General features: G+C 41.4%; 1 protein-coding gene across 1 annotated transcript in view; it reads left to right on the top strand.

Annotated features, from left to right (window-relative positions):
- Nucleotides 1-4,764: 4,764 nt before the first annotated feature.
- vstm2la (V-set and transmembrane domain containing 2 like a) overlaps nt 4,765-14,714 on the top strand; it is a 47,840-nt gene continuing 37,890 nt past the window's right edge. Inside the window, exon 1 of the mRNA XM_084554223.1 lies at nt 4,765-5,242. Coding sequence (XP_084410349.1) covers nt 5,125-5,242 — 118 coding nt within the window. The 5' untranslated portion in view covers nt 4,765-5,124. The remainder of the gene's footprint in view (nt 5,243-14,714) is intronic.

Raw genomic sequence — 14,714 nt, 5'->3', positions numbered from 1 at the left:
CAATATTAGTAAGGTGTTCATAATGTTATGCCTCATCAGTCTATTTGTTTTAAGTCCCGATTAAGAAGGCACCACCCATGTATGTTTGAGCTCAGAGCTGAAGCTCCCCGTGCTTCTGTGGAAGGGAGAAGGCACATGGAAACTCAATAAAGCACCTCATAGGTCAAGATTTTTGTGTAGACAGCTCATAACTTCTTCTATATGTGTGTTGTTTATAGTGGGTTTCTCTGTTATTAATCACTCATTTAGTGTCCGACGTCTTCTTTGGATCCCTGACCAGGATTTCCTGGCAGGAGGCAGTGGTGCTGGTAAGGAGCGAGGGTTACTCACTGACAGCTGCCACATCTGCTGCCTTTCCTAAGTGCCTTTACAAGCGCTAATATCGCTCAGTAACAAGATGGGTAGAACGGCAGGGCGTCGTTTGCATACTGTATTGGCAGACGAGGCCCGGCCCCATGCATCTCTTATCAGTGATTATGACTGCAGCGTGTTTAACAGCGGTTGTACAGCAATTTCACAGCCGAGGGGAGGGAGAATAATTGTATTTTCCGAATGACTGAGTGCAAACACTGTGCACTGCTGTGCTTTTGGGCTCCTGTCTTATAGTAGGGAGGGAGAGGAGAAGGTATTCTGTTATTGAGAGTGAGCACAGGGATTGATAAAGTGTGTAATACAGGCAGGTCAAAGCTTTGATGTATACAAGCCTACAGAGCCTGAAATGCAAGCTCAACAGTTAGTTATTTTCTTCTTCCAAGGGCTGGTAAGAGATACAATACATTTACATTTACAATACATACATTTTAGCCGATGCTAGCACAATGCTTTTATGAATTGCATCATAAAAGTCAACTTCTTTGGATCAGGATGAATTCAATCAAGCAACATTACAATATTTTTTGTTTATGATCGCAAATGTGGACGTGCAAGGTGAGGGGAGCAAGTTCAGTGTAATTACCATCGAGATGGCCTATAATGTTGTGTCTTTATTGTTCACAGGTTTTTTATCTGTTTACTTTTGCTGAATTATATTATTTCCCCAAGGCCCGATAGCAGATGCTTCACAACCTGGTGCCAGTCCATAGGGACCCTTTCTATATTATAATGCAATACACAGTCTTCAGGCAAAACTTTTTACTATACTATTGCAGTTAAATGATTTGGGTTTGAAATTTTGGTGCCATAAAAGTTGCTGTGACTAGACTCTCAGAGAGCACCGAGGGTGTAAAAAATAAAATACAGAAAAAAGACATTCCCCCGCCCACCCGCCAGTGATTTCACTGCCAGGTAAAATCACTGCATGTGACAGGTGACTTTGCTAAAGCCAGCCAGCATACTTGGAGCTGACATATTCAGTCATGACCATGCTCATACAGACAGCAGACACTCAGTCAGCATAATGGTGCTGCCAGGGAAAGAGGTCGGCCGGCTGCACCTCTACCATTATTAATGGCTGTCTAAAGTAAAGGAAGAAATGGTGAGAGACTTCAGCTAGACGGGCTAGAGTTGCTTTAATGGCAATTATCACTGATCGGTTTTGAATGGTATAATTTCTTTAATTGCAGGCAGATGTAAATTTTCAGAGAAATAGGGTGATTGCAAAGAGAACACTTTTTTTTAGGTTGGTCTGGCACATTGAAACCAAAACCACTTGTTCAGTTAACAGGCTATATATGCGGACAGTATATCATATACTATATGATATATATCATGCATTCCTTGCATTGACCCCCGCGACCCTTAACAGGAATAACCGGGTATAGAAAATGAATGAATGAAATATTCCTTGCATTGGCCAAGATGACGCTAATTTCTAGGGGATACAGGCGGCACCATCTTGTGAGTTTGAAGCCAGAGTCTGTGCAGCCAGGTCCGAGATAGGAGCCACACAGAGCCATGTAATCGATGACCTGCCCATATTACTACCAGGCTCACAAGCGTTTTCGTTTGATTAATACTTCATTTTCTTATTTTTCTTATCTCACAGTCCTACAGGAGTGCTTCACGGAGTGGTTGGCATGGCAACTGGTCGTCGTCATGATGTCATCCTGTTTATATAGCGTCAGATAACTAACTAAAACTAAACTTATCAGAAGAGTTGACACTTGAATATGCATCAACATTATATTAACTACCTGAAATGACAGAAACCATTCTTGTTTTTTTTTTCCACTCATGTGAAGGAGGCGGAGTTTATAACCTATACTGCGGGCAGCCACCAGGAGGAGCTCTACTGGATTCGGTTTCACTTTTGAGGAGTTGTTTCATCGTCCATCTCTATTTGTATTAGAGTGTGTAGTATATCCTTATAAATATCCTAGTCCGCACACATACAGCTGTTATAGCCAAAACTCATGGGCTCAAAACAAAGCTGCTAATTGCTGCTGTAGTCCAACTGCCTGGCTGCACCACCAGTTATCACAGGAACTGAGCTCAAATGCTGTATTAGTCCACTCTCACTTCCTTCTTCCGTGAAAACACATTCACTTCCCACTATTATTTTATTGCTGCCTTGTAAAAATATTACTAAAGCACATGCCCCCAGTAAAGTGTGGCCTAACGACACCCCCAGGGGTAAACTGGCCACAGGTTGGTGATCGTCATAAAGGCATCACAGCCACTATTAGAAGAAAAATATCATACATGTTGTTCTTTTTTACCCACACCCTTTACATTGTTTACAACAGCACGTGTGTATGCATTGTTTTTTTGTTGATTTTGTTTAGTGTTTATGGGAAGCAGGGTCTAGGAATGAAATTGCACACAAATGGATTTTATCAAAGAAGGAGGTGTAATCCAATCAGTGATTTAACATTCAGATTTGGGTTACAGCTTAGTCCCTGGCTCTGTTAAAAATATGCATAAGTGAAGTGAAACAGGGCTTGACGAAAGGCTTCAACCCTGGTCAGCACGAAGGCTTTTACAAAGAACGATTATGTGTTCGTAAACCTTACAAACTACTTTGTGTTGTTTCTCTTAAATTATTTTACCCAACAAGGGGTAAAAAAAAAAAAAACATTGGTTCCACTGTCCTGTTGAAAGAAAAGCGTTTAATATCAATACAGAGTATTGGAGCAACTGCATACATACATATAAAGTCAAACAGCCTTTATCACTGTGCTGGACTGGTTCCATATGTTGCTAACACTGAGGCTGCCTTTCAGCACCACGGGCAGCGACACAGAATTCACACGGTGTGCTGTGAGTCCCTGACATCAGGCTCGCAGGCAAACACCCAGGCAGATGGCAAGATATATCACGAGAAACATTTCTGTTTGCCCCCCATACAAATCCAGACCTGACACTATAAAGACTGCTGTACTTGACACACTGATTGAGCCAGTTGGTCTGATACAACAGGGGTTAGCCGCATAGTAACAAAAGTTGCTTACACTTCAGACACTCATCAGATCTAGTTTTCTGTGAGCATTTTGTATATTTCTAAACTGTCACTCCGATTGTAAATGTGGGGACTGGCAAATGAAATATGTAGGACGGGTAAATCCTGAAAATGGATTTGTGACTCAGCAACCATTGATCAAACTAAAGAATTATTCACTTGAGAGTTTAACACTTTAAAACTAAGCTAATGCCATCTGTCAGCTCATTCAAATGAATCCTGAAATTAGAGCTACAAGCTTACAGCTTAACCCCACCCAATTCAACCTTTTAACAGAATAACAGTGCAATTTTTTTTATTTTATTTTTTTGTAATAATAATATAATATTTTGTCTAATATAAAATAATCATTTTATTTTTAATGGCGACTTTCAGGTCACCCAAGATTCACCCAAGTTAATAAAAAACAAACATAGGTGTGAAATCCGTTTCTCCTAGTCCCACTGTGCTACATATATGCTGACAAGACACACACAATAACTACTTTAACTACATCTACTGCTACACTACTTTATCTACTACTCTAAGATTTATGGCTACACGGAATACAAAAACTATTTACTAAATATATAGATAGATCTACATGTGGAACCTTTAACTATACAGTGAATGTACACTGCTATTGATATATACAACTGTACACTGTACATAAAAACTGTACATTGTTGCTGATATTTACACTAACTCTAAGGACTCAGTATTCAAAATAATAATGACAAATATTTTAAAATAATGATTTGCGTAATTTAAACGTGAAAAAAAACAATCACTCAATCATAAATGGTATCAGGAGTACTTCAGTTTCCTCCCACTGTTCAAAAACATGCTGGTTAGGTTAATTGGTGATTCTAAATTGTCCATAGTTGTGCATGTGAGTGTGAATGGTTGTCTGTCTCTCTGTGTTAGCCCTGTGATAGACTGGAGACCTGTCCAGGGTGTACCCCGCCTCTCAGCTGGGATAGGCCCATGACCCTTCACAGGGCAAGTGGTTACAGAAGATGAATGAATGAATGAATCAATGAATGGTATCAGGAGTGTGTTGTCTACTACACACCTGTTACGGGCCCAGGGACTGGTATTTAGGGACTTAGGCTGGGGTACTCACCTACACAAACATGTCTCTCCGCTATCGTACTGTTGAGTGTCCATTATTAAAACATAACTCTAAAATATGCTATTTATTTATTTGTTTGTTTCTTTCTTTCTTTATTTGGGGGCTATTTCGTAGTGGTTTCATAGATAGCGTGTATGTAAAGATAGATGTATATAGTCTATACTTCATAAAAGTGCAGCTCCTTTATGGAAAAATGAACACCGTTAATTTAGGGTTAGAAGATGGGTTTTTAAAATCACTCCTCTCATAATTGATATTCCCCACTGCACGCCGCAGCACTCCCCATTTGGGGTGAGTCTGCCTCCGCCGCATGTAGCGCGGGCTGAACGGAAGCGGAGCCTCAGTCAGTCAGTCAGTCAGTCTGCTGGCACAGGAGGAGGCTGCGGCGACTTCTTCGTCTCTTTATTTCTCGCGCGTATCTTACTCTCCTTCCTCTCCACAACGATTCACCAGGATTTTTATATATATATATATATATATAAGAAAGAAAGAAAGGAAACAAGAAAAAAAAGACAAACAAAGAAAAGAAAACTAAAAGCTTCTTCGACGTGCAGTGCACCCGATGTGAAAAAAGAAAGAAGGGGAAAGGAGAGCAGATAAAAACAGAAGAGAAATGGGAGCGTTCAGGGTGCTGCTCGGGAGTTTACATTACATTGGACTCTGCCTGCAACTTAGTGTCTGCACGAGGCAAGCTGGACACGGCGAGACAGAGAACCACATCTCTGGGAACGGTAGGTGTGAGACCTCGCTTTGCGCTCTTTTGTGAGCGGACTTCAAAAGGTTTGTGGAGAGGATGGCATAGGTGATGCCATCTGCACACACGCAGAGGAGGAATTAAACAAAGAGCAACGCGCAGGCTTGAGAGGCTGCTGCTGATTGTATGCACGCAAATGTGTGTTGTATGAGATTGTGTTAGATGCGTGCTTGTGATTGCTGCTGTCTTGCAAACAATTCAGAAAATTAACTGTGTAAAGAATACATCAACATGCTATTAAGTCAGGCAACAGGGTTTGTCATTTAAATTTGGATTTTTGGATTATTTGAAGTCTAAAGGGATGGGATCTTTTCTGTATGCTGAGCAGCTCATGACTGACAGGATTTAGTTTCTTGTCAGATCTGAAGCTGGTCCTCTTCCTCCTCTCCCCTGATCAGTGTGTGATTCATCCAGCTGGAGCAGAGCTGATGTCAGCCAATAGATGTTAATATTCTATCGTTGTATCCCAGTGAAATGTCATAATGAACATTTTCCGGTTCAGATCAGCCCTATTCTCTCTCTCCAGCAGCTTCCCTAAATGGCCTCCAGTGTTTACACTTGGTTACGTCATACAGCCCAACACACAGACCGTGTCACAGCTCTCTAGTTTTGGTCCTGGAAACTTTGTCTCGGCCTGCCAATCTCCACAGGTGTCGTGCTGACGGGCCCGGCAGATGTGCTGGCAGCTCTGAGTTTGTGTCAGTTGAAAAGTGGAGAAGGAGAAGTGAACTTTTCTTGCACTGATAAATGTCCTCCATCATGAAAAGCTCCAGGTCTCCTCAACCCGGGCTCCCTCAAACAGCACCCAGGACTGAAATTCTCCCGCATTAAGCTCAAACTGCCTCCCAGTTCAAATTCTGCATCTGAAAATACAAACTAATATTATTCTATATCAAAGCAGCCAAAACATGACTTGCCCAAATAAAAATGATGTTGTAGGCTACTGTAGGATGGCGTCTCCACCCACGCTAAGGGATTACTGGAAACCTGAGAAGAGGGAGTACAGTTTTAGCCCGTTATCTATGCAGCACTAAGTGAATGCAGAATTGCGAAAAACTGTTTATTTTTTAATTCAGTTAAGCGAAAACTATCCACCTAACATCAGCTGCAAGGTCACAAATTAACACGAGTTAACCTAAACAGCTGCTGGCGCTGGCTATGTGTTTCATGTTCATTTTCTCATTTATCTCTCAGCCAGAGAGCAAACGTAAAGTGTTCATCACAAAATTTGCGCAGCTGTAATAGGCTAACAGGCTGCCTGTTTTATTGAGGACACATCAGGAGATATGTACAATAATACATTTTTTATCAGGCATCATCCAGTATGCTGCTGTTTCAAATCACAGCACGACCACACTGCATTCTCCCGTCTGTACTTCAGGGTCAAACTTGTGAAGTCTGAACTACTAAGTCCAAAATTCACATTTTTGCTATTGAGAAATGGAGAGTGTTAATTTTTTTGTCCACATGGTTGATGAACTTTAACCCCCATTTAACCAATGCAGTAATCGCTTTTGGTCTGATATTCACATACAGCTGACATTGTCTGTTCAACAGTTAAATCTGGGTTCAAATATGGGTTCACGGCACAGGTCCTTTATCTTGCACCAGCAGGGATCTTAAGATGTTAAATGGTTTGTAGTCATCACAGGGACTCCCACTGGGGTTGCATGTGGTGGTCCTTGTTGATTTAGCAGTGTCCGTCCTCGTCTCAAGTCAGGGGTTTATACTTACAGATACCGACCATTACATCTTTTCTGTTTGCGTTGCGCTATGTTAAATAACTTCTCTGTATCTCAGGTTTAAATATTTAGTATTTCTCGTTTTGTTTCCGTGTGGATCAATATGAATCGCACCTCACGGCACGCTGGTGTACCCATAACATAAAGAATCTAAATCTGTTTTCAGGCTCAATAACGTGCTCGTGGGAAGAGATATTTTCGAGCAGTGGGTGTGTGGGATTTTTATGGAAATAAGCCGTGTGCAGAGACACTTGTTTTTGTTTTGTCCTGAGGGTAGAATGAGAGAAAAAGAGGAGGGCAACAAGAGATTTAAAACTCTTGCAGATGCAAGAGCAGTACCAGATTTATGTAGTGTAATTCTTAATTGAAATACTAAACGGCCTTGCAATGTAATAATTAGTAAAGCACGGTGCGTAATACTGCGGTACAGAGTTAAGTCTAATGGGATTTTCAGATGGATTGCTAGTATAATGATGTGCAGGGTGGGAGTGATGAGAGCACAAACCAGCCTGAACTCGCTTAACACCTTCATATTTGCAGAATAAATTTTGGCATTTTTTTAGACTGACACCAATAGTTATGAGGTGCATGGACTGCACCACAGTGACTCATATCAAATAAATGGCATGAGGGCAGGGTCAACTGAAGGAAATCGAGAGGCCCTCTCTTTCTTTTCTCAGACTGTGCTGTAATTTAGGCTTGTATTGGTGGTTTTCCGAGCCCCTGGCGGTCATACTTCACCCTCCTCTTCCTTCACCCAGTACTGAACCAGCTATAGAAGAGGGTGGACAAAAGAAAAGGAAATAAAAGTGTTTGGAAATCTTTCCTCCATTTTCACAATGTTCAAATCTCCATTTGCCCAGGCACTGTTTTAGTCATTGATGCTTTTCAATTAGGTCCTAATTAGGAGCGAGCGAGGCGATTATTCCAGCCAATCAATTGCCTTAATTAATCAGTGAAGGGGAAATGAGCCGTTGGGCCAATGGAACACTAAAACTTTCCAAAGAAAAAACAGTTGTAATGAGGCAACAAAAGCAACATGCTCACAGACATTTTTGTTCCATTTTAACAATGGCAAAGCTTTTCATTGGAGCTTTCATCATTGTTTCTTTACCCACAGTCTAAACTAAATCAGGAAAGAATGTGAAGGATGTGGATGTAGCTGCCGTGAAGGCACTTACTGGTTTGTGAAGGTTTTGAATTTTGACCGTTTCGTGATCTTGAGTATCAAGCAGCATTTTAGTGAAGGGATGGACCACTGTGAAACCCAACAACACAATGTTTATTCATATGATAGTGGGTTGTCCACGAACCACAGTGGGTTGTTTATTCCCCAGTGTCCCTGACCAAGACACTGAACTCTCTCAGTGCTCGGTACTGGTCGAAGGTGTGTGCTTTGTGATGCTGTAAAGTGTTGAGTATCAAAAGATAGAAAGACACTACACAAGACCATTTACCTTAAACCATACTGCTTTATTGTTGCTGCTTTATTGTCTTTTTTGCTCTAAATGTGAACATTATTCACAAAATGAACATCCTGCAGTACTGAATAAGATTTGATACAATCGACTGAGAAAGAAAATGTTTATTCAGGAAATAAATCAAGGGAGAAGTTGGGACCTTTTCTTATCCACATGTATACAAGAGAAGTGTCTGTGTCTGCGTGGGTTCTCTCCAAGTACTCCAGCTTCCTCCCACCATCCAAAGACATGCTCGTTAGGTTCATTGGTGATTCTAAACTGGCCGTAGGTGTGCATGTGAGTGTAAATGGTTGTCTGTCTCTCTGTTAGCCCTGAGATAGACTGGTAACCTGTCCAGGGTGTACCCCGCCTCTTGCCCAATAATAGCTCGGAGGCTGGCACTGCCAAGATGGCGATGGCCAGAGACACCTACACTGAGCCTGAAAAGTGTTCAAGAGTTCGTCCATCTTTATATACAGTCAGTCTGCCACACTGGTGTCACTTTTCAGACCTAGAGGCTTCGTCCACTTCTGCTACACAGTGTTTGATCTTCACCCTCTTTTGACCTCCACACACCAGAGAAACTGGTGCCATTCTGAAAAGAACTTACCATTCAGTGAAGGCAGAATCGTTTATGACTGCTGCACTGCCTTAAACGGCTTCATGCATGGCTGCTCCTCCACACTATGACAGTATTCAGAAGAATGTAGTGGATGGATGTACGAGTATAAATCCAGGTCTGGCACAGATACAGCCACAGCCTGTGACAGTTAGGCCTCCTTTACAACCCTGTCTTTTCCAACTTAAATGCCCTTTTCTAATGACGGCCATGTGGTGTGATAAATCTAATAAGGTAGGGGGGCACAAAAGCAAACTGGAGCACTGAGGCAATGACATCACACTACTGTTAGACTATTAAAAATTTAACAGTGGAATTTAACAATGCAGTATCTCTGGCAAATATTCAGCAGCAGCTTGCGGGGTTTGCTGGTGTCTTCTTTGGAATCAGACACCAAATGTCCCTGTCTGCTCCCCGCCACCAACTCACTCACAGTTCGCATGTGAAGACAGTGGGATTCCATACATCATCAGTGAGTACAGCAGAACAGCCGTCATGAAAGGCTCAGTCAGGTGCTCTGATTTACTGTTACAAATATAGAAAACACTGGTAACTGGGTCAGCCACTATGGGCCCAGTTCCAAGTAGCGCTGAACAAACACTGTGCGTTGGCTTTTTCTAAAATGACCACAGGAACAGCTGTTTCATCTCATCAGAGAGATTTTGTAACTCAGCTAAATACTAGTACTGCAGAAAATAAGAGCGATGTTTTTCATCTGTCTGAAAAAAAAAAAAAATATATGAACAAGTTATGCAAGAATAAGTCTCTCACACAAATGGGTGTATATATATATATTACAAAGGGTGGCACAGTGGAAAGGTGATTAGCACTGATGCCTCACAGCAAGAAGGTCCCGGGTTCGAATCCATGGTCCGACTGGGCCTTTCTCAGTGGAGTTTGCATGTTCTCCCTGTGTCTGCATGGGTTCTCTCTGGGTACTCCGGCTTCCACCGTCATGCTCATTAATTCTAAATTGGCCGTAGGTGTGCATGTGAGTGTGAATGGTTGTCTATCTCTCTATGTTAGCCCTGCGATGGACTGGAGACCTGTCCAGGGTGTACCCCGCCTTTCGCTCAATGACAGCTGGGATAGGCTCCAGCAGACCCCGCGACCCTTCACAGGAACAAGCAGTTACAGAAGATGAATGAATGAATGAATATATTACAAAAAACAATGTCACAGAATAAATACTGTGCACTCTATAACTCTAGATTCTAAATTCTAAGTCGGATGTGCACAAAATGAGCTTCTGCTTTGAAAGTACACTAAAACCATTCCTGGCAAATTTTTAATTATAGCCAGATGTACCTATAATTTAAACAACATAATAAGGAAGTATTGATAAAATGTGCCAACGTTTTGTATTTCCAGTCCCACAGTTCCCAATTCTTTACTTCACATGGGTGGAGAGAACACTTTTAGCTGAGCCCAGTGATGGCTGTTTGCAGTGGTTGGAGTAGGCCTAATTAAAGATGTCAGTGTAATTCCCTATCATAGAGCCACCATGAAGAAACCACATAAAAATGGCAACCAGCATGGATGAGATGTGCTCCAACAGAAATAAGAACTTTTAAAGCAATACAACCGGCAACCACCATTTTCTTTAACCTAAGATAATTTTGAAGTAATTTTGACTATAACACAAAATTTTGGATGAAGCCTTTTAATCTAACTCCAAAACAATGCAAGGAGGCACAATGCCCAAACTATAGAACTAAAACATATTCTTAACCACCCCTGGCAACTCTTAATTCACCTTCCCATGTTGACTGAGTCAAATACTGTACATCACTGATTGATCAGAGCAATAACTTATTGAGAAGAAGTGTTAGGCTTTATGTTCTGACACGTGTTGTAGAGTAAATCTCTTCCAGGTGTGTTCTCTCTGTCTGTCTCCCACTGTCAGTAACTCTTCCGCTCAAAAAGAGACATAAAAATAGAGGAAGAAGGGAAGTGTCAGAACAAACAGGAAGGACAAGCAAGAGGAGAGGGACAGGCTGACAGTTTTAAAGCCTGTTGGCTCAGCGGTAGGCAGAGCCAATGTATTTAGGTCCTGACCTCCATATATACTCCTCACTGAGAAGACAAGTGCTGGAGGGCAGCCTGGGATAAACTACACAAAGGAGGGAAATTACTACTGTAGCTGCACCTTCCCTCCACGTAACACAGTCAGGCTTTTTCAGGACTTAAAGATCAGTTTTTTCATGTCTCCCAGCCTTGTCTATATATCCTTTCATGAGCAAAGTGCACCCAGTATGATGATCCATGACATTTTCACATTAATATGTGTTGATTTTGCTGTTCTGCGTAGTTCACTGATGTGACTCAAGCTACATCTCCATGAGAGATATTCAGTTTCAAGCGTTGCCACAAGATAAGGGATTAAATACTTTTGGATAACGAAATAAAATGTGCTGTAAACTCATATGTACTCAAGGATTGGCACCAGGAGGCACCATGAAGTCATGTTCAAGCTAAAACCAGAAGATGCACTACTTGTGACTAATTGTAGTTGATTCTGTTGCATGTCCCCCAGCAAATTTGTAGTTAATCCAAATATTCCAAACATTTTTTTTTAAACTGGCCTTGGAGCCCCTGAATATCAGGGACAATGTATAGTTACTCCCTTTGTATAGTTGGTAGTCCATCCTTCCATATAACATATCATTTAAGTATTGTTGTGCAAGAATCTAAAAGAAAGTCAGTTGTTGTATGTGCTCTAAATATTTATTGGACAGTCTTGGAGAAAACCAGTTCAGAGGTGCTTTAAGTTCATTCATCTCTGTGTCCTTAGCCACGTAGCCAAGCACAATCTTTTGTATTTGTTTTACAGCTGTCATAAACTAAAGCCAACCCTTAAAGAAGGTGACTGAACACCTCTGCTCTCTAGAAGTGCTTTAGAGAACTGAGAAGAGATTTCTGATGTATTGTTCCTAATGCTGGTTGAATGCAGAGGTGTGATTTAGCATCTGTTGTGATAGCGTGAATATTGAGCCATATATCACCATTTATTAAGACCCTTAAGTTTGTTAGTTAAAACCATCCAACTCTAAGTGTTTTTTGTGCTAAGATCCAGTACATTCATTTTATATGATATTTTATTAACAAAGAAGGTTTCTCTGTTGTGTATTTATACACAACAGAGAATAAAATGAAAATCCTAAAGGAATAACTTGGAGGTAGGTATATTTTTCTCAGTGCATTGCATATCTATTAAACTGTCAAGTAAGAAGGGGAAATTAGTTTACAGACAATGTGCAAAACAAAGGATTAATTAAAAAAATTTGATCATCGACTCAAACAAGCTGATACTCAAATTTAAATGGTCAGGAATGGATAAAGATTAATTGAAATAAATAAAGTTTTATAAAAGGAGAATAAATGATTGTACAAATGCACAATATTCGAATATATTCGAATAACAAAAATATGTCCAACGCATTGACGCTTGACACCAGCTGTAGTTCAGCTGTAGCTACAGTCAGAGAGGACTTCACTGACTGGCTGTTTTGGATTTCGAAGTCTAACCTGTACAGACATGTGGCAGCACTTCAGGTGTTGTGCTCATTGCTTGAGTATGTAGACTCAGACCTTCTGTGTCCTCCATCATCCTTACCTCCTCCTTCCTTTCCCCGCCTGTCACTGCTTGTTCAGTTGTGTAATAAGCTCTGAATCCTCTCCTCTTCCCCCTTGATCAGAGCGCTCTCTTCAAAATCGGCACAAACAAGCTGCGGGGTCAGGCGGCAGTCAAGGACTCTCCCTCTGTCTTTCTCCACAAGTGCCGTCTGCTGCGTTCGTCCTTCGCTCTCTTGCAGAGCACTTCACTGGTTTGTGTATACGTGGGTGTGTGAGGGGACACACTTTAGAGGAGAAATGATTGCGGGCAGCTTTGAGCATGGCGTTCCAAAGCTACACTTTCTCTGAGGCGCTCCTCTACGACTGAAACTCATCTTCGGGACGCAGCACCCAACCCACGGATGTGTGTGTGTGTGTGTGTGTGTGTGTGTGTGTGTGTGTGTGTGTGTGTGTGTGTTTGCATTTGTGTGAGGCTGTATGGACTTTGTGTGAGAGATGATAAAGGGAGCTTTGAGACAGATGATCCAAACCCTCCGTGTGTGCGTGTGTGTCTTTGCATCGGTGTACACAACAAGTTGTGTGTCTGTTCTCCAAAAGATGGAGAGGGGGATAGAGTATTCCCTCCATTGCACTCAGCATGATGATGTTGGGGGAAGTGCTTGGCTGTGAAGACTTATCTGAGAGAGTGTTGCTTATCTTCCATTAGACACATTACTGCCAATGTTGCCATCAAAGTGGAAAGACACACACAAAGACACTCAGAGAGAGAGAAAGAGAGAGAGACATGCACACTTCTCCTGGGGAGGCACTTGGCAGGATTCATCTGTTGGCAGTCTCACTGAGGGAGGAAAGAGGAGGAGGAGGAGGAGGAGGAGGAGGAAGAAGAAAGGCGAAGAGGGGAACGTGATGTATCCATGGTCCAGGATCAGTCATTTGCAGCCTGAAAGAGTTCCTCAGACCTCCACATAATTTAGTGAAGCATCATTGTTCCCTGGAGAGTCTCTCTGATTTCTGTTAGATTGCAACTGTATCTTTAAGTAACACGGCAGTTTGATGTTGATTACTCATAATTCAGATTCAGAAAATAGAACTGCTTATAGTCTTTTAGGTTATTGCTAAATATAGGTAAAGCAAGAGTGAAATCCTGGTACTGTATGCCACTGACACATCTCCCCCAGCAGGAGAAATTAATTATGAAATCCAAAAAATTAAAAGCCAGTATTGCATATTTGTTGCTCTTCTGCCACACACTGCAATAAAATAAAATAAATAAAAGCTGCCTTAGTGCTTTTTAATCACATTTGATGCAGAAATGCAATTACAAAGCTGCTTCATCGGTCAGCTACACTCAATTTATAACTCACATACTGCTGAGAAAATAATCATCAAGTCCACTGTGCAGAAAGTCAAATACACAACAGAGGCTATCATGTCGTATCCATATATAGCTACTCTGAAGGCCAGAAGGTGCTGCTTGTGACATTTGCCATGTTACTGCAGTACACATCTACACACATTCCGGCTGAATTACTCCAGCTGTTTTTTTTTTGTTTGTTTTTTTTGTTTTTAACAACAAGAAATAATTAATTAAGAATTTATAAAAGGCTTTATATTATTGTAAGCTTAAGGGATGTACACATGAGAAGAGACACGCAAGATACTATAGGATCTTGATGAACTGTAGTGAGCTGTAGTGATGTTATGCAAACAAACCTTAAGCAACTTGAATTGGGCAGGTACCAAGTTAATCTCAAATTCTTCATCTCAATTGTGCAATGTGATTAAGACAACAACCAGTTTGGACCAGCTGATACCAATGATTTGCATATGATGAACACCAAATGTTTATCACAAAGAAATATTGTCATACCACAAAATCCACCTTGCTGATAGCGGGCTTGGATAATCAGGCAGGTAGGTACGCATATGGAATCTTTTCAGCTAGAGAGCAGTGACGGCAAGAAGAGCTAGCTCTGCCCATACACTTGAAACATTTTCATGTTATTCTTGTTTCACTTGGAAGTAGGAGGGTTACCTAGGCAACCAGAGCCT

This window comes from Chelon labrosus (assembly GCF_963514085.1).
Source record: "Chelon labrosus genome assembly, chromosome: 10".
Taxonomy (NCBI): Eukaryota; Metazoa; Chordata; class Actinopteri; order Mugiliformes; family Mugilidae; genus Chelon; species Chelon labrosus.
This window is presented reverse-complemented; position numbering and strand designations above follow the sequence as displayed.